The sequence below is a fragment of the Chanodichthys erythropterus genome, chromosome 2, assembly GCF_024489055.1.
Source record: "Chanodichthys erythropterus isolate Z2021 chromosome 2, ASM2448905v1, whole genome shotgun sequence".
In the NCBI taxonomy this organism is placed as follows: domain Eukaryota; kingdom Metazoa; phylum Chordata; class Actinopteri; order Cypriniformes; family Xenocyprididae; genus Chanodichthys; species Chanodichthys erythropterus.
Window position 1 is genome coordinate 32,612,932 of NC_090222.1, and position 26,124 is coordinate 32,639,055.

Sequence of the window (26,124 nt, forward strand, 5' to 3'; positions counted from 1 at the left end):
TGGGGTTTGTAGGGTTTCTTTGGGATTTTGACTTTCAAGAATTGCACTTCACTTATTTTGTATCACTTATAAGAGTTTAAGAAAGATAAACAACCCATCCAAAAGCCCTGAAACATGCAGTAGGCCTATGTTTAACCGGTACAATTATTAGTTTGTTTTCATGTAATTGTTTCCTTTAAAAATACTCATCTAGTTGAAACATTTTTTGCACTTTCATTATACATTAAAATGTTCTTCAGAAACATGTTCATCTAAGACTATTATTTGTTTCAGGAATATTTATAGGAATTATATTTAGCAGTCAGCCATCTCCAGTCCTCTTACATCCTGTGGAAAAATCAGGAAGGTTGCCATTGCCAAATTAAAAGACCTTTAAAAGACTACGATTACTAAAATTCAATCCAAAACAAAAAAGCAGTAGTAAAAAGCTTCATTATTCTATTATTTATAAGTAAATAATCAACTTTAAAATAAATTCACATTTTAATGAAATTACTTGAATGTATATCTGTAATGTAATGCTGAAGTAATTACCCTGTACATTTTGAATACCACTTGATGCTATTATGAATGGAAAACAGAGGGACATTAACCCAAGTTTTCCACAGGATCATCACAGAGCCACACTCTCAGAAAAACAATGTGCAAAAATTGTACCTTTAGGGGTACAGCAGCTTGTCACTGACGCAGAACCATCTTTGTACCTTATTTACCCCTAAAAGATACAAAGTAGTACTTTAAGTGTACATATTACTACTCTATTACTAATATGCACCTTTTAGGGGTATGTAAAATATATACACAAATATCGTCCCTTAATACATTTCCACATTTGGTACTGGTACTGTCCTATTAAAAGTACTGCCCCATTGACAAGCTGTTGTACCCCTAAAAATACAATTTTTTAAATTTTTTAAATTTTTTCTGACAGTGCATGAAAGGAAGGAAGCTGATAGCCATAACAGCGCTAATACATAGAGAGACCTTTAGAACACCAAATCTGTCAGGTTTCATCTGGGGTTTGCAGCAAATTCAAACACCAAAAGCACTTCCACAGACAATAATGGTTTCATCTTCACACATTCTCAACGGTCAAGGAATAATCCCCCCAAAATTGAAAACATTAGAATGATCTCCATCAAAAAACATGGAACAGATCATTTGTAAGAACTGATCCCTTTATGATCTTGAGTGACCATGACTCGTTTTCTTTCATAATCTGAATTGGTTTCACAATGCATATTTTTGATGTACTGTATGTGTTAGTCAAATGAGCTGAACTGGACCAGAGCAGGTGTGCCTCAAAGATGATGTAGATGAACCCGGTGAAGAGCCTCTCGGCCAGCAATGACTCTCTCATTTTCCTTCTCTCTTGCTCTCAATCTCCATTCATCTCCATAACCTTTTCTGTGAGGATTTCCCGGAAGGTCGAAAGCTGCTTCATCTGCTCTGTCTGCATTGAGTGTCTCCTCATCAGTTTCTTCTTCATCTTGAAGTCTGGCCCACGTTTCGGGGACGATGGTGCGACCGGCAACAGGATCTTGCTCCCTGAGTGAACGGGAGAAGTGGGCTTTCCGTTGGCACGGATATCAGGAATGGGTCGCTGGGGGTTGACATTGAGAGGAGGAAGGAATCCAGGTCGTGTGTGGGAGATGTGGTCCAGGAGGAGAGTCCCTGATCCCCGCCGTTCCAACAGTCCTGTTGGACGCCGTCGTATTGTGAGCGGAGACACAGAGTTGGGAATGCTCTCCAGAGACTCTCGAGAAGAGCTAGTGAGCAGCGACAAGGGAGAGGCATTGTACTTGCGCCGCTCCACTGAGACACGTCCAGAATCTGGAGATCCAGGGATGGAGGCTGGACACAGGTGGGTGTCCGACTCGTAGTGTTCCATGCGGGTGAGTTTGGGGTGTGGTAAGCCACGGATTCCTGTCGATGCCTGAGCCACATTGTCCTGAGTCTCAGGGGCTGTGTTTCTACGATACAGTGACTGGTGCTGATGGACTTTATCCGCCCAGGACGAGCCACACAGTGCTGCACAGTCTTCCGAACAGGACCGGTCCATTAGCTTCGGAGAGGATGGGTCATGGGTCTCTATACTGTGCCTTCGGGACAGAAGAGGTCTGCCTGGACCGGAAACTGTCATCCCATTCATCTCTGAGACTAACTTGTCCTCCTCTGCTAAATCGCCCTCTATCCGCTCCGCTCTCTCAGCAAGTACGGAAGGAGCCACCAGACCCCAGGGCTCAGAGTTCAGTCTTTTCAGAAGCTTGCGGGGTGGTGGTCTCCTCTCTCCCAGTGGTCTACTGGAGGGTAGTGGGAGTGCTGAAGTCACAGCGAAGCTGAAGATACCTTCCTCCTCTTCACCGAGGGCAGAGCCAGTGGTATGGATCTCCACTTCAGACGGAGACATACAAGCAGGGGAGAGCTTGTCCACTATTCCCGGAGATGGTGGAGAGTTCAGGTATTGCTTGGTCTTTTTAGTGCCAGAGGGAGATGTATCGGTTGTAATGATGATTACCTCTTTGCCTTTGGCTTTGCAGGCATCCAGCAGGACCTGGAGAGTGTCCCTGTCACCCTTATTGATGGCGTGTACAAGTGCCGAGGACCCGGAATAGTCTTTCAAGCTGGGATCGGCACCGTTTTCCAGCAGTAGTGACACCACTTCTTTGCCTGCCAGTTCTGCACATGCATGCATTAGGGCGGTCCGACCCGATTTGTCGGGGATGTTTGGGTCTGCTCCTTTCTCCAGCAGGTACCGCACCATTCTCTGCCGGGTCTGCGGATCATCGTATCCTGCCAGACAGGCTGCTATTATGGGCGTCTCCCCTCGCTCGTTCCCTTCATTGATATAGGCTCCACCCTCTAGGAGGAGGCGTGCGAGGCGGAGTTTGCCCTGGAACACCGCCTTCAGAAGGGCATTGCCCTCTGTGTGCAAGGCCCCTCCATCACCCATGATGTCTCGCTCTCCACCTCTAGAATCCCAGAATCCCCCACCCCTCTCCTCCGGCCTCAGCACTGTTGCCACATCCCGGCTCAGTTTCTGGTCAACCTAGAACGAAAACAAAAAAAAGTGCTTTGTCATGAGATATATTTGAATATTGCTGATGAGATATATTGATAGGTTAGACTGGGTAAACTCAGCCTGATCTGCCGGCGATTTGATTTCGCCCGGCAACTCAGTCTGGAAACCCGTACATTCATTTCTGCTGCATCTGTTACACTTTTGCGGGAACCAATCACAGACTGGCTTATCCACCTTGCTCGCTATTGGCGGGTACAGAGCTCTTTCTATGGCTCTGGGCGGGTATAACACGATGACGTCTCTTGCACGACTGTCAATCCAATTAATTTTAACCTCTCAATGATGCTAAAAAACTTATTTAGTTTAGCAAACAAATCGCTCGACTGGGTGTAAATACCACTCACTTTCATGTTTTTTTGCACAACCTGCAAAAATCGCTCGATGCCATTGCTGCTTCTGCAAACCGCTGATCAATGCTACAAACCAATACAAACTAAGCCTGCTGCCTGTCTGGAGTTTTCGCATCACTCTGCAAAAGTACGTCACCCGGATCCTTGATCTGATTGGTTGAAGGACTATCCAATTGCGTGAATAATGCTCGTTGATCACGCCTCTTGTGCAGAAGGGAAATACATAGCAAACTCCCGAGACCAATGTTCATTTTTAAATTGAGCTTGGTCTGGTGATAGCCAGACAATTGATAGGTGAACATTAGGGGTGTAACGAGACGGGTATCTCACGAGACGAGACGAGACTCGAGATTGAGTTCACGAGACGAGACAAGAAGAGACGAGACAATATTTTTACACACTATTTATAAGAAATCCTCAGTGGCGAAATACATATTCTGCAGGTGTATTTGAAATGTTTTAACTAATCATCTTATCCAACTTAATTAAATGTTTTTTCTATTTAACACAAAGCAAAAGGACAGTGGAGGCGTAATGTAAACGTAGCGGTGGCATATTCTTTCCTAATCATCCTAACACTCTGTCATGGCAACATCACGAGACTACTTTTCGCCTCAACGAGAAATCTCGTCACACTTTAGTCTCGCAAGATCTCGTGACACAAAATCTCGTCACACCCCTAGTGAACATCCTGCTCCAAAATCACAGACAATGAAACTGACACCAAGGCTGCACAAAAAACTTTCAAAAGAAACTCTAGACAAACTTTGCTTTTTACTTAAAGCAACAAGAATACTTTTTGTGTGCAAAAACAAAATAAAAAAAAATAACTTTATTCAACAATTCCGTCTCCTCCCTGTCATTCTATGCTGTTTACTTTCAGCGCTTCCAGGTTCTACATTAGAATGTTGAATCATTATTGGCCGGCTCCTGTGTCAACATCACATGCATGCGTCATGCTGCTCACGTGAACAGTGTCGGCCAATACTGAGTCAGCGTTATGACGTAGAAGCCTGGACGTAAACAGCGTAGGAGAATGACAGAGAGGAGACAGAATTGTTGAATAAAGTTATTTTTGTTTTGTTTTTGCGCACAAAAAGTATACTTGTCGCTTTGTAGCATTAAGGTTGAACCACTGTAGTCATGTGGACTATTTTTACGATGTCTTTTCTACCTTTCTGGGCCTTGAAAGGTGCAATGAAGTTGCTGCCCATGTGCGGTTCAGATACCTCTCGGATTTCAGAAAAAATATCTTAATTTGTGTTCCAAAGATGAACGAAGGTCTTACTGGTTTGGAAGGAATGAGGCTGAGTAGTTAATGACAGATATTTCTTTTTTTTGGGGGGTTGAACTAACCCTTGAATGTATGAATTTATTTCGATTTCAATTAACTTTAATTGTACATCCTTACATTCAAATGTACTTCTGCATCAAAATAAATTCAATTAAAATTCAGGAATTGAATTGGAATTTAACATTTCTAAATGGCACACAACTCCGATCAATTAAATTCTGAAATCTAAAAGCATTATTACAACATTATATAACATAACATTATTATTTTGATCAGACTCAAAATCACATAATCCACAGCACTCCAAACATTCTAATTACTCTATATTGTCTTACTATTAACACTTGAAAATGATTGTTAATTGTTACATGTAACCATGAACCCAGTGCATTAACTAAAGATAATGTATACAACCTTCTAAAAGTGTTGCCTTCTTAATCAGTTCAGAACACTGTGTCCTGTGCGCTGACACTCTGTACAGCCCTTTAACAGTCTTCTCTCCATCTTCTCTGTAATGAAGGCAGGAGAGGTGATGATAATGGCAGTCCAGTAAAGAAAAGAAAATTGAATTCCTGAGTGGTGCAGAGAGCATCAAGACATGTGACAAGCTCAGTCAGCTCTGCACACGTAGAAATGATTTATGATATGAATTTATCTTACACACACAGATACCAGAGATTTACTAACACAAAAATGATGTTGTTTGAAATTTGTATTCCAATGTACTTCAATTGCAATGTAAGACAAAAAACAAATCTACAATATTTAATAGTTCTTGACAGTAATAGGATGTTTTTTGAGCTGAAAAAAAAAATGCAATGTATGAGTTAACTATCTTGGCAAGATGGTTAGAGCGAGTGACAGGGAGTGGGGCAGGAGGGCATCCAGACCAATAACAGCATTATTAACATATCACAGCCCTCACAATCAGTTCGAACTTACTGTATATGAAATTTAGTGAGCAAAAAAGTCACATGGCATATTGATACAGTCACTGAATGAAGCCCTGCCTCTTTTCAAACTGAAACAATGAGCTACATGCACAGCCACAGTTCTTCTGAGTTTGTCTCAGTTTCATCTGTTTCTTCATGTAATCACAGACAGATTTGATGATGGTGAGATCAGATCTCTGTGTGGAGCACCGGCTGTTGTCAGACTCCTTGTGCATACAAAAATCTCACTGCATTATTACAATGAATAGCAAAATTAATGTTTAGAAATGTGAACTGATATTTCCTACTGACACACTACAGCAAAGGATATAAATAACTGGCTTAAAATTAATACTGACGTGCCTTAGACTTTTGCACAGTACTGTATACACCTATGTATATTTACATTATACAACTGTCCCTGAAAACGACACCAGAAGAGGTCCTGGTGCTCTCAAAGCTTATAGTCTATCTCTGGCATTATGAGAAGAACACTGGGAACGTCAAGAAGAGTGTGTAGCTGTGCAGAATTCACATCCTTCCTTCATCACACCAATACACCCACAGATCCCGAGCTGCTGCTCCTCCTGCTTGCCTTCTTAAGGAAATCTCTGTGATTTCCGAGCCAGCTCAGCCAGGGAAAGCAAGAGGAATGCTTTTTTTGCATACTGTTTATAGGAAGCAGAGAGAGGAACAGGAAAAATAACTCCATTCTTTGAAAGTGTAATCGCAAAAAAAAAACCCATCTTTAAGAGACCAGTGTCTCATGGATTCGAGACAGTGAGGTTAATCTCCTGTCTCGCACAGGCAGCATGGATGACTCATCTCCATGATAGACTCACTGGAGAGATGTGGCACAAAGACTCGGGCAGGCATCGTCTCTCAGGAGATCAGCCCGCTGGCATTCTTGTATGTATCCTGACCTGATGTGTATTGTGACCAGCCTATTGTAAAGGGTAAGTTCACCAGAAAATGAAAATTGTCATCAATTAAACTGAGTTTCCACAAGAACCAATGAGATTTGTTCTCGAGTGTCGAGCAAGTAGGTTGTTCTATTTGCTGATCAATGTTTATATTTGAATAAAAGCCTAAATTAAATCTGTTCATCATATAGAGCAATCATGTCTCTTCAGAAGACTTGGATTAAACTGCTTGATTCATGTGGATTTATTTTACAACCTCTTTAATGAACATTTTGAAGCTTTTGGATGTACAGTATAGACTTTCAATAGAAGGACAGAAATCTCTTCGATTTCATTAAATGTGGAACATATTTTGAAAAATGTCCTTGTTTGTTTGTTTTTTTTTTGTTTTTTTCATACATTGAATGTCAGCAGGGTCCAATATTGGTTAGATTCCAACAGATATCTTCTTTTGTTTTCAGCATACAGAAAGAAAATCATGCGGGTTTGGAACGACATGAGGGCGAGTGAATTTTCATTTTTGAGTGAACTAACCCTTTAAGGACATCAGCCAGGGCTTTTGTTCTGGTTAATGTCAAGACCTATATTTTTAAGTTTAATTCTATTGCTAATGTCGGTGATCACGATTCACAATTCTTCTTTGCTTAATCGTAGGTCTGTGTAAAAACACTCATGTTTCCCTTGTCTTTGGCTGTCTTTGGTGACATATTCAGTTTATTTCATGAGTTCAGTTAAGATGCTGATGTAGACTACAGCTGGCTTGCACAGTTTAGAAGCAGATATGTGCACAAAAGATGCTTAAAGTTATGTAAGCACATGCAGCTATTGCAATTCTGCACCAACATCTGTGTTTTCTAAATAATACATTTACTAATTTGCATAATTAAGAGATACTCTAGAACCATGAGGGTTATTTATACACATACTGATTAAACAAGAAACACCTGGCACAATTCAGGGAGGGATTGTGAACATTACAGTTATGTATTTGCCAGATGCTTTTTTTTTTTGCAAAGTGATTTTCATCGCATTCAGTGTATAAATTAGTTTTATCAGTTTTGTCTTTGGCCCCTAAAAACACAAGAGGAAAAGAACTAAACTTCAAAATAAAGGTGCTGACACTAAACAGAACAAGACACATTAAAAAAAAATGTTACAGATGTCTGATTCATCACTCACTTTTGTAACTCCAAAATGGATGTTATGTCACACATGACATATTGAAGATGCTGCACTTAATTTTTCCCACTCTCTTTCAATTCATACAGGTGGACAAACAACCGTCATCATCTTTCAATTATTCACTCCGTCAACATTTCTGTGGCTTTGTTCAGACAGACAGCATTTCTGACTCACTTTATGTTCTTTTTTAACCCTTAAATGCATACCTCGGGTCTTTAGTGACCCGGGACGTCATTCACTACCCTCCTCCTCGTTCATTTTTTAAAGTTAGACATCAACCTTCTTGGTATTCCTCAATCAATTCATTATAAAGAATATAACACACAATATTTTGATAATTGAATCTTGGATGACAGAATAAGTGCAATTCACCTTTTTTCCACAAGGTGGCAATGTCTGATACACAATGCTGAAGTGACGACTCATTTAGACAGAAAACGAAATAATAAGAGAAACATGAAATGGCTCAGCGATTTACTGCAGAGCAAGTACTGAACACAATCAAATATGACTGTAACTGTCACTGGATGGATCTGGTGAAGCTGTTAGCGATCAAAATATTGATTTTGAAGATGTTGAAAATTATATAGTTTTGAGAATATGTTTGAGATCGCGATTGGGCTCATATTCGTGACCTCAACCATAAAACTAGCCCATTATTTGCTGAATTAACTGGGAAATGAGCTCTGACGAGGACAGTGGTGATGGCATAAAACATCTGCTCAAACGGAGCCCTTTCAAGCTCCAAAAGGTAACAAAATATGATTTATTTTATTCTTCTGTAATTGTTACTCTATTATCAGAGGAGTTTTATATTATCACGGCAGGTAGAGATCCTACCGTGTTAGATATAGATCTGGGTCGATAAAGACCCGAATATGTAAGAATGATTGACGAAACAGTCATGCATTTAAGGGTTAATTGCTCTCCATTTTGTGGACTTTAACAGGGTTCAATGGGTTGAATGTCCCAATTGCAGTTTCAATGCAGCTTCACGATTCCAGACGAGGAATAAGGGTCTTTTCTAGCGAAACGATCAGTCATTTTCTAAAAAAATAAATAAATTATATACTTTTTAACCACAAATGCTCGTCTTGCATTAGCTCTGTGATGCACTTTGCATTACGTAATCACATTGGAAAGGTTACGCGAGATGTAGGCAGAAGTACCGGGCAAGTGTTAACAGAGCAATCGTGCAAAGACAAAAGCCCAAAGTATAGTTCACTTTTTACACGTACACGAGAGTCAGTGTACAGTGATGCGAATTTCATCATCAGAAGAGTATGTGCAGGTACGCCCAGGTCGCACATGCATATTTAATTTTTTTTTGCAGTAATTAGTTTATCCACAAGGTGGCAACCGTGCCCTGGGGGAAAACCTGCATAAACAGAACAGACTGGAACACATGCAAGCTACAGTGATGATGGAGGCCTACATAGACAAGATTGTGCGAAGAGGTTAGAAAGTACCCTTATTTCTACAACTCTAGCGTGAAAGAATACAAAGATACAAAGATTTTTACATGGGTTGTAAATCGTGGCGAGAGATTGCTCACAACTGCGCATGCGTTGAACGCCTGTGTACGCGTACAAGTCAAATGAAGTATACTTTCCAAGGCTGTGTGTTCGACTGTGTTTACACTAGCGTGCACGTAAAAAAAACCAAGGCTTTAGTCAAACGGCTTTTACAAAACAAGGTAAAAAACGACGTTGAGAAAAATGTTGAGAATAAAGTCATTAAATTATGAGAAAAAAGTCATTACATTATGAGAACAAATTCGTAATTTAACGTAACTCGTAACTTTTTTCTCATAATTTAATGAGTTTATTCTCAACATTTTATCTCGACTTTTTTCTCGAAATTTAACAACATTTTTCTCATAATTTAATGAATTTGTTCTCGTAATTTAACAACTTTTTTTCTCGATAAGTTTATTCTCAACATTTTATCTCAACTTTTTTCTTTAAATTTAACAAGTTTTTTCTCGTAATTTAACGAGTTTATTCTCAACATTTTTTTTAGACTTTTTCTTGAAATTTAACGACATTTTTCTCATAATTTAACGAATTTGTTCTCGTAATTTAACAACTTTTTCCTCGTAATTTAATCAGTTTATTCTCAACATTTTATCTCGACTTTTTCTTGAAATTTAACAAGTTTTTTCTAGGAATGTAATCAGTTTATTCTCAACATTTTATCTCGACCTTTTTCTCGAAATTTAACGAGTTTTTTTCTCGTAATTTAACAAGTTTATTCTCAACATTTTATTTAGACTTTTTCTCGAAATTTAACAAGTTTTTTTTTTTTTTTTTTTCAAAATTGAACAACTTTAATCTCGAGATGGTTTTATTTTTTTATTATTGCTTGGCACTAATCCTCTTCCGTACAAGTGAAACGAGTCGAGTCAACCCAGAAACGGCATTCCTTACATCACGACTTAACAAGCGGATATGACTAAAGGTAGAAGATTGTATTTATGAAAGTACATTTTTTCTAATCAGATTTTAAGTAGTGTTTTCTAGTAGTATTTAAGTGCCACCTAAACAAAGCCTTTGCTTTTTCCGGCACTCCCTATGGATCTTCGAGTGTGTACACATCAGTGGAGAGCTCTTTGACATGACCAAAATAAACTTAAAAGAAGCACTTGCAGAGGGTCTGCGTTTTAGTGCTGCGCAACAGGAGCAAGGCAACATACCACACTGTCTTTTTCGGGACAAATCATATCCCATTCTCTGTGGTCTCCCGACAGATGATGGAAATTAATATCATGTCTTCATTCTCACGCCTCTGAGAGACCCCACCCCTGGCTTTCTCTTTTACGTAACAGCAGTGTGTGTGACTCAAGGCTGCATCTGAGGTTGCGCAAGGGGGCCCGTGATCAGAAGGGGCTGCGCAGTCAAGTGTTTTCGCCCCACCAAGAGCTCCGTGGTGCCGTTGAGCTGCTGTTTGCCTCATCAGATCACACAGATCGAGGCAGGTGTAATCACTTTTACAGCAGCTGAGAGAACAGCATCCATCAGCGGTGCACCGCTGACCCTGTGACCCAGTCGCATCAGAACTGCTGAGGCAATTCATCACTCATATTGGCAGCTTCAAAGAAAACCATCCTGCGGTGGGGCAATGAGATTATCTCCTTCATACTAAATGTCTTAAGCGTTCCTGACACGTCCTCTGAATTGCCTTTACTGCCATTTGTGCTTCTTCTGTATTGTTTATTGTGACATGTTTAGGTCTTGCTGTCATTTTCATTGCTGTACATGTTGTGCTGAGTTCGTTTTTCTCCTATACTTTGGTCTGTAATGAAAAGAATGACAACAAAACCACTTGACTCGACTAGACTGAGTGTTCAGTGATTTACAGTGCTGAGAATGAATTCTCCTCCAATTCGAGAGCAATCTGCGCGTCTCCTTGCACATAACTACACACAACCGAATACCAACACATTTTCTCTGCCCTCGAACTGCAGACATCAGAAATAAAATACTGTTTAATGCAGACGGGAAAGTGGCTTCATGTGATCAATGTAGAAATCTGATGATTGATGCACTATCCAGCATATAGGGATATGTCTTGCATTTAAGATCATTTGCATTCTGACATTGTTTTAAGACAAATAAGCTCATTTTACCCCCCAATTCTCATTGCTACTGCGGTGCATTTGATGCATGTCTCTCTTACACAAAAAAGATAGACAAACCCAGTGATTGGGTTGTTTTAACCCAGCGGTTCGGTTAAATGTTTGCCCATGTTTGGGGCAGTTTTATTTAACCCAACTATTGTAAAAAAAAATGACTATATGGCTAGACTTAAAATGAACCCAAAATCACATAATTACTAGAGGCAACAATAATAATCAAAAGGTGAAAATGTATTAATAAGCAATTTAATAAATGTTTATTGTTTAATTATTATTCATTAAACTTATTAATAAATGTTAATTTTGCAACATATTTTGGGTTCATTTTAAGCAAGCAATACAGTAATTTTTAAACAATAGTTGAGTTAAATAAAATACCCAGCAGGGTAGGCAAACATTTAACCCAACTGCTGGGTTAAAACAACCCAATCACTGGGTTTGTTCATTTTCAACCCAACTTGGGTTGTTTTTAACCCAGCATTTTTTTAGAGTGTACTATTCCAATTACATTTCCATGATATTTCTCATTACTGTATAGTATTTTTTACTGTAAAAACAACAATTTTTTTTAAAGCCACAATTATTTTAATTAAACAAAAAAGTAAATAACCTACTAGCATGATGAACGAAAGCTTCAAAATAAATGCGTAGGTAAATAAGACTGTATTTTGTAGACAGTCGGAGCAGTTACAGAATTTGATGTGTTTCATGCTCGATTTGCACGCCAGCTGTAAATATCTTCAGCTCAGAACTATTTTTAGTCTCAAAGCATCAAATTTGGTGTCATTCACATCAGCTCTCTGACTGACGCAAGAGAAAGAAGCTTAATTTATTTTAATTTAAAATCAAAAAATAAAGAATATTTTTTTTTTTTTTCAATTCAAATTAGTAATGAGAACTGGGGTGTAAAATACTTCATTGTCATCAAAATCAATACTCTTAATAGTCCTATATATTTATATTTTTTTATATGCAAAATACAATTTCTTTTGTTTTCTCGACTTTGGAGTGAAATGTGACTGGGGCATCTTTTTGATATCTTTATTTATATGCCTCCAATCTATAAATGAATACTAATGTGCCATGGGTGAAACACAACCCAAGTTGGGTTGAAAATGTAATTGGGTTGTTTTAACCCAGTGATTGGGTTAAATGTTTGCCCAACATGCTGGGTAGTTTTATTTAAATACTGTATTGCTTGCTTAAAATGAGCCCAAAATATGTTGGAAATGAACACTTATTAATATGTTTAATAAATTAACATTTATTAATAAGTTTAATTAATAATAATTAAACAATAAACATTTATTAAGATGCTTATTATTATTGTTGCCTCTAGTAATTATGTGTCTGATTTTAAATCTTCAGCTAAGGTTCATTTTAAGCCAGCCATATAGTCATTTTTAAACAATATAGTTGAGTTATATAAAACCGCCCAGCACATTGGGCAAACATTTAACCCAACCGCTGGGTTTGTCCATCTTCAACCCAACTTGGGTTGTTTTTAACCTAACATTTTTTAGAGTAGGCTACTATATGTCAAAAATTATGCATTGCCATTTTCAAAAAAACCTTTGCAACTTGTTCATCGCAGTACAATGCTATTATTTCCTTCTAATACAACCAGATAAGAAAGCAAGCGGCAACATTTCTCAAGGCTTGATTCTATAATTGGTAATTACTCAAATCATACGACAAGAGCGTAATAAGCTGTCGCTGTCCGCGGTGCTGAACGTCATTCGTAAAACGGAGCAGTTCCAGAATTTGATGTGTTACAGACTCGGTTTACACGCCAGCTGCAAATATCTTCAGCTCAGGACTATTTTTAGTCTCGAAGCATCAAATTTGGTGTCTGTTCACGTCAGCTCTCTGCCTGACGCAAAGCCTCAGTGTCCACAAATGAACTTCCAAACAGCAGACACACACTTCAAGCCTTCGTTAGAGCAAACATCCACCAATCCTCACATAACGCCTCGTATTTTAAGTTTTTATGAAGTAAAGTGAGAGAACGAAGATTACAGCAGCTTAAATATCAGTCTCCTAGACATCCAGTAAATCTTCAGTGATGGTTTTAAAAAGGAAATGCCAGCACACAATCAGAGTAACCGAGAAACCAAATTGCGGTGCATGGAATCGTCAGCAATGAACGTTCATAAAGCCTTATGAACAGCTGCAGCAACATGCACATAATGAATTCTTCCAATAAAAAAATCGCTTTTACCTTCAACACCTAAAATGAGCAGCCAGCAACCATTTCTAAACAGCGCACATGCATTCCAGAGGAAAATGATTTCGCAGTCGTTTGCATGCTTCAAAACATTAAAATATTGCTCTATAAAAGTGGTTTGAAATGTACATATTGAGAAAGACAGTGCAAGGAAATGTTAAGATATCACTGCAATATGAAGGACGGAAGTCTGCGAAATTATGTCCATGCTCAGCTGAGAATAATACAAAATAATAATACATTTTAACCTAAACGTGAACATTCTGAAAGGAGAGTCTCACCGTGTAGCCTGTCTGCTGTCTTCACTCCATCCGAGCGGCTGGTTTTCGCCCGAGAATCCAGCTGCTGTCTGCTGATCCCCGTGTCTTACATCCCCCACATCATCTCTCCTCCTGCGACCGAGAGTTTGGGAGACTCTGCGGGGGCGTGGAGTGGGCAGTGAGCTGATGCGAGTCTCCCACGATCACGCACAGACTCACTGAGGTCCAGCTTCACTGACTGACTGCTCGCATGCACATGACCAGCTCTGCTTTCCACTAGGGGGAAACTTTATTTCAATTCTTTTAATTTTATCCTTGAATTATTCCCATTTTTTATGCACCCCTGCATGTGTGTGTTATTGTGTGCTGTGTTTTACAGGTGAAAAAATTCACCATAATAATAATAATAATAGACTTGTCTAAGAAATAGAGCAAATGGCCTTATGTGATTTGATGCATGACAACATTTAAGCATTGTGTGTGTGCTTTACACAGCCAAGTTAAGGCTGCTCTGAGCAGGCTCTGTGCCTGCTCTAAATTCTGTGTAAAGACGCAATGGCGCATTAAACCCATGCAAAATATCAAATATGCCAGCCTTGACCCACTTAATCCCTTAGTAATGAATCTAAATGATGCAGCACTGCAGTTATTGGGATGACAGTGCATTTATTATTTTTTTTTTTTTCTAATTTTGCATTTTCTCATTTTCTATATTCATCATTTTATATTTAAAACAGTACCCTAATGACATTTTTTGTGTGCAATCTTAGTTTCTGTGTAAATGCATGCTCTGTGCAGTGTAAAGATGGCGTGTTTCAGGTCAATCAAACTCTTTAGCTAAAATGCACTAAACACACATATTGATATATATATATATCAAGGCCCTCTCTGCAAGAAAGAAGGGGGTGTGAAACAATTCTCAGACTGCATAAATACTAATTCAGTGACTATAGCTATTATTGAACACAGTTTCTATGGCAACTGATTCAGTGGATTCCGACAGAAGCGTTCCCACGGTGACATGCACATGCTGCAGGAGAGAGAGGGAGAGAGAGAGAGATTATAGTAGTGAATGTGCTCTTACTCTCCATGTTTAGATTTAAATTATAGCTTGAAGATTATGTCTCAGTATTTCAATTAATGTGAAGTTTTGTTAAAATGTGGGAACCTTATTGAAACGGGCACATCCCTCATTTCTGTCTCTCATATACTAATACACACATTTTTTGTGATTTTGACGGGGGAGGCTGTGAGTCAGCAATATCATGGTTATTTTTCTTTTTTTTTTTTAAATGCAGATTTATCTGAATTTCAGCTGTTTCCAGGTTTCCTAGAAAAGCATGTCAGTGCTGTGAACAGCTTCATCAGAACAGAAGGAAATGGAAATGCACTGATTTTGAAAATCTCGTTAAAAACTGCTCATTCGTTTATTTCTATGATTTTTCTGAAATGTCATGAACATTTCCAACACATTTCTAACGATGTGTATGACTTTTTAATGGGAATGATAATTTTTGGAATAAGGGTGCTCTGGAAAAGGTGCTCAGTAACACATCACGGCCTGGTTTCACAGACAGGGCTTAGCCTAAGTCAGGATTAGGCCTTAGTTCGATTAGGATGTTATAGCTTTTATAAAAGTACACAAGAAAAAAAACATCACTGGTGTGCATTTTGAGACAAAACAATGGCTCTGACACATTTTAAGATATATCAGTACAGGTTGCTTTCAGTTAAAACAGCTCAAACATGCATTTTAATCTAGGACTAGCTTAAGCCTTGTCTGTGAAACTGGGGTCACATGTCTCACATGCTCTTCCCTGACACTTTTGTGTACTTGGTTAAAAGTTTGATTAAACTTTATTAGGGGGCAAAACTGTTGGCACAGGTAGTGATAAAAATGACAGTGTAGTTTTGGAGAAAATTGTATGATAAAAATAAATTTAAAAAACAACTTTCTTACATAATAATTAATTCAATAATTCAGTAATGATTCCTATATTTGTGACCCTGGACCACAAAAACAGTAAATAAGGGTATATTTTTTTAAATTCGGATTTATACATCATCTGAAAGCTGAATAAATAAGCTTTTCACTGACGTGTGGTTTGTTAGGAAAATATTTGACCGGGATACAATCTGAGGATGCAAAAAAAATTAAATATTCGGAAAATCGCCTTTAAAGTTGCCTAAATGAAGTCCTTAGCAATGCATATCCACTTAAAAAATTATTTTTTGATATATTTATGGTAGGAAATTTACAAAATATCTTAAAATATCTTATCTTATAAAAGAAAAATCAATAATATTGACCCAAACAATGTATTGTTGGCTATTGCTACAATTATACACGTGCGATTTATGACTGGTTTTGTGTTCCAGGGTCACATTTATGGTGCTGTTTTTTCACATATTGATGGGGAAATGGGTCTGGGACAAGGGTAAAACAATAAAATAAATAAATGTGTTATATATGTGTACAGTACTGTGCAAAAGTAGGCACGCTCGTATTTTCACCCCCCAAAAAAGTGGTTTTAAGCCAGTTATTTTTATATTTTTCTGCATTGTGTCAGTAGGAAATATCAGTTTAATTTTCCAAAACATTCCTTTGCCATTAATTGTAATAATCCAGTGAGATTTTTATATGCACAAGGAGTCTGTCAACAGCCAATGCTCCACATGGAGATCTGATCTCGGCATTATCGAGTCCATCTGGGATTACATAAAGAAACAGTAAAAAATTGAGGCAGACTAAATCAAGAAGAACTGCGGCAATATCTTTATATAAGACACTTAAAGAAACATACCTGCAAAGCTACAGTACTATGAGAAGTTTTAGGCACTAGTGTAAAAATGCTGTAAAGGGATTGTGCTTATAAAAATAATGTCATAAATAGATTTTATTGATCAATTAACTTCTAAATCAAATCAATATGTGATGTGACCACTCCTTGCGTTTAAAACAGCTTTTGTCCAGATACACGTGCACATAGTTTTTCAGGTAGAATTGCATTATATAACAAAAAGTAAAGTGCAAAATTGGTTAGTTTTAATACAAATCAGCCCTTGGCTGCATGTAGTTGGGGGGAAAACACCCTTTTACATTTGATCCTCCATAAAAAACTGTTCAAATAATGTTTTTTTTATTTTATTTTTATATTATTATTATTTTAAATGAGTTTGTTTTGCACGACTCACTTAGATTAGTTTAACAGACAGACGCGGAACCATAAGTGAACGCGCGCACGTTTCTGGCAGGAACGTTTTCAGCAGCGGGCGAAAACAAATATGCAGATGTTTGGCGGGTGATTTTACTGCGCAATTCTACATCAATAAAATCCATGCATTTACATGACAACCAACTGCGTTTAATATTCACGGATTATCCAATAAATGCTTTGCACAATGAAGTTATAAATAAAGAGGGATTTCGTCGCACTTTTGTCTGTGAGTGAACGAGTCGTGTTTAAATATAACGTTACAGTTCGGTCTAAACAAATATGTATATAATAAAGTTTAATAGAAATACATTTAGTAAAATATATTATGTAAAATATTTGGTCTAAAAGTCTTATTTTGTAGCCGAATGTAAGTGTGCTCAGACAAAAAAGTGAATTTATATTAAAAATAAATAAAGCTGATGTATAAATGTGATGTGTGGTGATTGTGTCTCAGATGATGGCAGGAAGGGGCAGAGGGCAGCTCACTTTCTCTGTGGAGATTGTTGGAATCGGTAAAGGAGAAAATCTCCCTCCGTCCTCCGTCCAGCCGACCCCTCTATTCCCTGTGAGTGTTTGAGATAGGATAAAATCTCATCAGACTGATATTAATCATATAACATTACATTTATGAACTTAATAGACAATTTTATCCAAAGCGACTTAAATAGTATTGAAGATAGACATCGATTCTTGCACTCTCTGACTACAGAAATCACATAACTGTGTAATAACATCTTCTTCAGTTCAGCTGTCACATGCAGAGTAGCCTCAAAAACTAAACAAAAATAAAAACATATGAATGTCATCACAACAAAATATTAAAGTGGCATTTATTTTAAAGAACTTTTTTTACAAACATAAGTTTTAAATGAAGTTAGTTCAGAGAAAATCTCTAGCATAACATTAGATATCCCTTATTAAAAGCTCATTTATGTATAGAAATGTTTTTTAATAAGTGGACAGTTAACTGTCAGAACAGGTGTTTGTTTGACCCCTTAGACAAGACAGATGTGTATCCGCTGTCCTTCCTCAATCATGTTTGATGTTTCAGCCTCTGGATCAGAAGCCCGTGCCCCTGCAGACGGGCGAGGAGGCCGAGTACATGCTGGCACTCAAACAGGAGTTCAGAGGAGCCATGAAGACACTCCCATTTTACATCCGTCCAGCTGCACCCAAAAAAGGTCAGTTAAGGGTGGAGGATGAGCTCTTCACTGGCATCTTTAAAGACACCATGAAATAAAAATTGAAAATTCTTTGATTTTTACAGAATGTTGCAGTGCTTATTATTAATTGTTTATTCGTGCACATCATTATTTTTTAAAATTCATATGCTCTCTTAATCTTTAATTAAAAACATTAAAGGTAGGATAGGCAATTCACATCCTGATAGCAATCAATCATAGAAGTGGTCTAAATATTAAAACATGTACATATATCTTCTGTGGAAGTCTCAGGACCAAAAAATGTCCGTCCAATCATTGCATTAGGTCCAAAATATATCCATACCTCCGCGTACCCTGCTCACGCAGTTATCACACGTCATCAGCGCGTTCTGTAAGACTATGCAGAGTTGTAGACAGACAGTCACCGAGTGCCACAAACAAACAGCAGCAGCCACCATTTACAGTTCCCTTTAGAACCAAAACAACGAACATATGCTGCGTTCACACCATATCGTAACTAATTACAAGATGGCAACCCGTGACTTTCTACCCGGAGCTGTTCACGTTCAACGCAGTGGAAAAGTGCCATTATAGCTCCACCCATTATGTCCAGCGAGGGATGTCAAGCTCCACCCATTGGCTCTGCAGTGAGCAGCCGTTCTGCCTCCATTTAGTTAACAATGCTCAACTTCCAATTATTCCATTCAATTCCTGAAGGATGAAATCAAATCCTGTTTTCTCACTCCAGAAGTCGTTTCACTCGGATATACGTCACAATAGGGAAAAAAAGACAATCGCAACTTCCATTTCATGCCGACTTTAAGACATCCTCCATTTCTTTGCCATGCAGATTGTAGGAACACAAAATCCAATGCTTTTTAAACAGTTTCAGAATGCATAAATTATCAAATAAATTTTTACTTTTGTTTTTTACACCGATCAAAGACTTAAAAACTTAAAAAGAGAAAATCTAAGATCAAAGATTTAAAAACTTTGCCAGATGATTTCTTCCCTTTTTATATGAATAGGTCTAGAGTGATTAGCAATTTGAAGTTTTTTTCCTCTTGACAGATGTGGAGCGTTATTCTGACAAATACCAAAAAACGGAAACCACTGACAACAGTTTGGACTGGAAGCCAGGTGAGTGATTTATATCACTGATTCACTTCAGTGCTGTTATTTATGTACTTTTATAGTTTTTAATAATATATTGAATAGGCTTTTAATTTTATATTTTCAGTTTTCATTTTTGAAGTTTATTTTTAAAAAATGTTTCTTGTGCTTTTGTCATTTTTAAATTATTTTTTTATATTCCCTAAATAGTTTACATTTATTTTAAACTATTTATTTATGTGGCATATTTAAATTAAAAAAATAATTTAAAAAAATTATTTTAAAACATCAAGTCTAAAACCCTAAAACTGTAAAAATTATGAGAACAACTTTACAGCTCAAATAATACACAAATATTAACAAAAAAATTGTATGTAAGTGCTTTTATGTAATGCTTTTAAATCCTCTAAAATTGGCCCCAAGTGCCTGACTGTAACCTTGACTTTTTGCCTTTTTTTAAAGAATACAAGGGATGAATTGAAATTATTTATAACATTATGCTGCAAATTAGAGGTGTAACGATACCCTCATGTCACAATTCGATACATATCATGATACTGAACTCCCGATCCAATATTATTGCGATACTCCTAGACATATGGTAAAAAGATAACAAAAAATGTACTGTTGATTAAAATGCTAAATTAATTTGGTATTACATTGGGGGTGGAAATGAATAGGTGTTACATGTCCGCTGTTTTGTGTTTCTTAGTTTGACCTAGTTTTTCTCATTCAGTCTAATTAGTCATTTCCTTCACCTGTGTCCTATTAATTACCTTGCTTAATATATTTAGTCCATGTGTTCTCCCTCATTCTTTGTCCGTTCTTGTCTATATTAAGGTGCGTTATGTCTGCTTCCCTGAGTTCTCCTGTTCTATATACTTGGATTAAAGACTATATTGTTTGAATCTTCATCTTTGTGTGCTTCCTGCCACCATCTGTGACAGTAGGCTTGAACTTGGTGCTGGTAACCCAATGCACAGTGACACCAGAATAAAAATATTCATAATTCTAAAGCAGATTTATTTTAGATGAATGTGTTTGCACTCTGTCACTGACTAGGTATATTTAAAATAATGTAGGCCACTTTTTGCTGGTAACATAAGACATTTGGCATTATCAGGGCCCACAAATATTCCCCCATTGCATTATTATACATTATATTCAACATTATATATAGTAGTTTAATGTAGTACTGGCACTTAAACTATGAATGAACTTGATTTTTTGTCTCACACAGTAATTTTCATTTTGAGTGAACTATGCACAACCCATATTGTCATTATCCACGATACGATATTGTTGCATTTTTGTATTGCTATATATTTTGACACAATATATTGTTACACCCCTATTGCAAATACTTTTGACTGACTTGACTTTGTAATAAACCAATGTTCAAAATAAGTTTTTCATCTAATACTTACATTTACTTTCAGTTTAATTTCAATGAACAAAAATGCTCTTTTAATTGCAATTACAACACTGATTCACTTGTGTCTTTGCATGCTTGTGTGATCCTCTACTTCCATGTGTATGTTTTCAGACTGGAGTCGTTTTCCGAAGGAGCTGCGCGTGAGGGAGAAGAGACCCCAGAGAGACAGTGAGTGTGTTTGATGCTCTTAGCGGACTCTTATGCTCTAATATTGGACACTGTTCTGCTGCAGTCGAGCAGAGACACCCAGCACAGGAAGCATGGGTTTGTAAATGTGCTCCTTTTTTAAAGCTGAGATAAGGGAGCAGGTGAGGCTGATGTGCTCATGAATGAGTGTGTAAAGACGAGCCGCTCCCGGCAGGTCTGCGCTTCGCTCTCTGACTCATCGGCGTCTCTAGGGAAATCAGAGAGACGGCTCTCAGCTGCGCTGCACACACTTCTCCAAAATGAAAGGATGGAGAGAAAGAGAACAATGAGAGAGGGATGAAGGTTTAGGCTTGAAGAGCATCTGTCACTAAGAGAGGAGAAACAAGTTTATTTTTAGTCTTTCTGTGTCTTTTGTCAGAGGAGCAGTGATCAGTGAGTTGATGTTATTATGGGAGGATGTTGCTGATGTCATTTCCACTGTCACAAACACGCTTTGCTTATGTGGTTGCAGAAAGCCCAGCTGTTCCCAAACAACCCAAACAGCCACGAGTGGACAAAGAGGAGATTATACGCAAACTGGAGGTGTGCAAATACTTGTTAAGGATGCCATTAAAGGGATAGTTCACCCAAAAATGAACATTTTGACATCGTTTACTCACCCTCAAGTTGTTCCAAACCTGCATGAGTTTCAGGTTTGGAACAACTTAAAGGTTAGGGTGAGTAAACGATGACAAAATTTTCATTTTGGGGTGAACTATCCCTTTAATGTGTAACGCACTCAAAAATAAGGAGTTTTAATTACTTTAATCTACACATTCCGATCAAGAATGTGGCATATGAACAAACTGTGTTTCTGTACAGACTCTGGAGCAGAAAGAGGAAGAGGGGAGTTCTGATGAAGAGGAGGGAGAGAAAAAGAAGCCAGAAGAGGAAGAAGCTGAGGGAGAGGAGGAGTATGATGAAGAGGAATTTGAGGGTGTAAGTGATTCATTTCTCTTCTGATATATTAAGCCAACATGTTTGATCAAAAGGGAATGTAAAAAAACCAAAAACGTTTCTCAGTTGAGTGGAAAAAAATGGGCCTGCAATTTATGACTTGTCCACCTTAAATGCAGTGGATAAAAGCATCTGCCAAATGCATAAATGTAATGTAAATTTAATGTTATATGTTCAGTTGATTTTAACTTAAAGGAATATTGGTAACACTTTACAGTAAGGTTCATTAGTTAACATTAGTTAACATGAACTAATAATGAACTGCGCTTCTACAGCATTTATTAATCTTTGTTAATGTTAATTTCAACATTTACTGATACACTATTCAAATCTTGTTAACATTAGTTAATGCACTGTATTATCATGAATAAACAATGAACTGTATTTTCATTAACTAATGTTAACGAAGATTAGTAAATACAGCAACAAATGTATTGCTCATGGTTAGTTCATGTTAGTTAATACATTAACTAATGTTTAACTAATGAACTTACGGAAGAGGATTAGGGCCAAGTAATAATAAAAAAATAAAAACATCTCGAGATTAAAGTTGTTAAATTTCGAGAGAAAAAAGTCGTTAAATTATGAGAACAAATTTGTTCTCTTAATTTAACGACTTTTTTCTCATAATTTAATGAGTTTATTCTCAACATTTTATCTCGACCTTTTTCTCGAAATTTAACAAGTTTTTTCTCAACATTTTATTTCATCTTTTTTCTCGAAATTTCACAACTTTAATCTCGAGATGGTTTTATTTTTTTATTATTGCTTGGCCCTAAACCTCTTCCATATGAACCTTACTGTAAAGTTACCGGAATATTTGGGGTTTAATACAAGATCAGATCAATAGACAGCAGTGTTATTTTCCAGTTTTAATTTAAAATGATAGTTTTAGTCATTTTAGTCTTGTTTTATATTTCTTGTTAGCAAATAAATTATTTAGATTTTGATTTTAGTCATTTTAGTTCTTCAACTTATTTAAGTTACCAAAGCCAGAGTTCTAATTTTGATATGTTTTTCATCTCATTTTTATATTTTATTTAATTTCAGCTTTATTTCAATTAACGGGTTAGTTTTAGTTAACAATTGTGGCTTAAATTTCCACAAAAATTTATTTCAACTTGTCCCTCCTTTTATTTACCAAAAAAGGTGGAAATCTGGGTTACAGTGATGTTCTTACAATGAATCCATAAACATTAAAATACTCCACCAGTAGCCACCAGATGTAAACAATGTGTATATGCAGTTTCTGTGTATATGCCATGACAACATAAAGCCTTAAACAGTAAAAACAATGAGAATTACTTTATCGCTCAAATAATAAACAAGAATTAACAGAAAAATTAATGTAAGTGATTTTATGAAATTATATGCTTCACATTTCTGCTTTTAAGTACTCTAAAAAGTGCCTCACTGTAACCTAACATTTTCGCCTTTTTTAAAAGAATACCAGGGATGAATTGATTTGATTGAAATTACTTTGTGTGGTAATGAAAATTATGCTGTAAATGCTTTTGATTGAGGTTAACTATTACTAAACCAATGTTCAATATAGGTTTTAGCCAATTGATCTTGTATGTGTAACAGGAAACAGATTACGTCATGTCCTACTTTGACAATGAAGAGGAGTTTGGAGGGGACAGTGATGATAATATTGATGAAGCCATTTACTGAAGCAGGTGCCAGGGGCTCCACAGCACCCTCCTCTGGGCAGTGAGTGTCTCTGGAACTGCTCTGTCCCTCAGGACTGTTCTGGGGTGGATCATTTTGTTTGGCAGCTGATGTTGAAATCAGTATGCAGTGGATTTCCTCTCGTCCGATCGGTTGGCAGGGCGTTTGATTGCTGACGAAGAGCGTTTGAATCTGAAAGCTACAGCTGGTGGAGGACACAGAGAAAGACACTGAGACAAAAAACTTCTCTCTTAATGCAGCTATATGTTTTTAAAGCTTTGTAAATAATTATTATTGCATAACTGAAATAATTTTTTTAGAATCTTGGCTATAAATGTATGTTTTAGTCTAATTTTTAAATTTGTCTGAATAGCTTTTATACATCTTAGATTTGGGATAAACTCCAGTAAATTTAGATTGTTTATTCTGGATGATAATTAAGTAATGTTTTATAAAGTCTCAAGTCAAGTGGTTGTAAATATTCATGTTATCGCCATTAAGTGTGATAAAGTCATACTGTTTCAAGACTTTGTCTCATTAATGGATGGATGGATGGATGGATGGATGCAGTTCTGAATAAGCCTTAGGCTGAAGGAAATGCAAATTCACACCTGTACAGTAGAGGGTGCAACTCAGAAATGAAAAAATGAAACACAAATGAGTTCACAATTTCTCTCAACATGCGAACAGGAGAGGTGTCAGTCAGTAAAGGGAAAACAAAGTAACTTGCATTACTTATTTGAAAAAGTAACTTTAACTCTTTACTCTAAATTTAAAAGTAATGCGTTACTTTGCTAGTTACTTGGAAAAAAGTAATCTGATTACATAACTCGCATTACATGTAATCACTTGCCCCCAACACTGATCGTGAACCTGTATCAGAGTTGCTTTTATAAAATTAACTTACAATATATGTGCATGTTTTTCTTGGGGAATTAAAGTATCACAGTCATACCTTGACTATACCTCGTCTTTCTATACCTTGAGTCTTTAAATGTTCTTGGTTAAATTAAATCACAGGTTTCTGTCTCTCATCACCTTTGATTTGCTGTGTATAAATGTTTCTTTCATGTCTGAGACAATAGCTGAAATCTCATTTGACCAGATACACTTGAAAAGAGTCTGAATAGAAAATTTCATATTTTTTTGAGCAAATGATCAGCAGAGGAGAAAGAATTGTTCTTGACGTGACCCTTCAGCTCGAGCACACTGCTGGTTGGGCAAATTTGCTGAAGATGAATTTAGTGGCTGACTCAGGCGTGCTTTAACAGAGAACAGGCAGAGGAATTCTTCCAGGAATAAGTCTGGGCTTTTATTCAGGGAAGCGGAGAGCAGTTCATCTCCAGTGGAAGATTACAGCAGTCTGAGACGACTGACATCAGAGCAGTCAAATGAAGCAGCTGCAGTGATATATTCACTATAGACACCCTCAACACCAGCAGACAGATATTACAAATCTGGAATGCTCAGTTAACTGGCAGACAATAAACAGGGTTCCTACACATTTTCAATTTCAAAATTGCATACTTTTCCAGACTCAAAACCTCTCTGTAGATTTCTCAGACCCTATTTAACATAAATGGTTCACTATTCAGCATTATAAAACGGTTAGTTGCTGTCCTTGATTCGGATTGGTCAACAGCTGTGTTTTATTCACGATAAAACATGGCTATGACCGCTTCACCCAACTGTTTGTTCTCAATTGATATCGTTCATTGAAGCTTACTGTATTATGTAGAAGAGTATTGTGAGAAAGAGATTGAGTGAGCGAGTTTATTACCTACAATCAGATTTAGCATTTTCCTTCAGGTCAGTCCTATGTTCATAATAAAAAAATCTGCTTAAATGTCCGATGTATTATCCTGTTGGGGTTTTCCCATGACTGACAGTCAAAGCATTTGTCAGTTGTGTCTTGTTCCGTGTTCACAACAATTCAGTCTTTTCAATACAAAAGTCTTAGCTACTGACTGACACACTCATAAAGACTAATGGCGTAATAATGTAACTTCTGTTGCTGTTCACGGTCATGGACTATTTTTTCCAGCGGAACTTTATCAGTGAAAGTTTATTTCATGAAAGTTGCATTGATACGTATTTTTGGCTTTAATATTTGTATTGTGTGGTAACCGTTTAATAAAAGCAATCACTTACCTTACTCTTACCTAGCCTCTCGTACCTTATTTCTTACTTATATCTACTATAAACAGTAGTGCAATCATCTGTAAATATTTTCTCAGGAATTTTCTCAAAGTGATATGTGCTTACATGAAAAGAAGAAACCTAAAACACTTCATTGGCTGAAATGATTAGTCGACATTATTGACAATGTTTAAAAATTGTAAAAAATGTAAAAAATTGTCGACAAATATTTTTGGCGAATAGTTGTTTGAACTCATGTCCTAATTTTAGGGCCTGCAATAACACAGTTTGACCAGCGGGGCCCTGTAACGCAACTGTAATATAATAATCGATCAAACATGGGCTACTGATTAAT

At 37.1% G+C, this 26,124-nt stretch overlaps 2 protein-coding genes across 4 annotated transcripts; one reads left to right on the forward strand and one right to left on the reverse strand.

Annotated features, from left to right (window-relative positions):
- Positions 1-355: 355 nt before the first annotated feature.
- Positions 356-25,507, reverse strand: LOC137036300 (ankyrin repeat domain-containing protein 34A). 3 transcript variants are annotated; one of them, XM_067410417.1, is made up of 5 exons: positions 25,415-25,507; positions 17,592-17,880; positions 13,909-14,917; positions 5,141-5,235; positions 356-3,049 (listed from the first exon to the last, which is right to left on the reverse strand). In XM_067410417.1, the coding sequence occupies exon 5, from the start codon at positions 2,951-2,953 to the stop codon at positions 1,379-1,381; it is 1,575 nt and encodes a 524-aa protein (XP_067266518.1). In that variant the 5' UTR covers positions 2,954-3,049; positions 5,141-5,235; positions 13,909-14,917; positions 17,592-17,880; positions 25,415-25,507; the 3' UTR covers positions 356-1,378. The 3 variants fall into 3 exon arrangements, with proteins under 3 accessions (XP_067266518.1, XP_067266504.1, XP_067266511.1); XM_067410403.1 differs by lacking the exon at positions 25,415-25,507 and adding an exon at positions 23,571-23,704; XM_067410410.1 differs by lacking the exons at positions 5,141-5,235; positions 25,415-25,507 and adding an exon at positions 23,571-23,704.
- Positions 17,145-23,685, forward strand: polr3glb (RNA polymerase III subunit GL b). The gene is made up of 8 exons (XM_067410428.1): positions 17,145-17,331; positions 17,560-17,670; positions 18,157-18,286; positions 19,340-19,408; positions 20,928-20,984; positions 21,475-21,545; positions 21,825-21,941; positions 23,547-23,685. The coding sequence occupies exons 2-8, from the start codon at positions 17,560-17,562 to the stop codon at positions 23,631-23,633; spliced, it is 642 nt and encodes a 213-aa protein (XP_067266529.1). The 5' UTR covers positions 17,145-17,331; the 3' UTR covers positions 23,634-23,685.
- Positions 25,508-26,124: the final 617 nt, after the last annotated feature.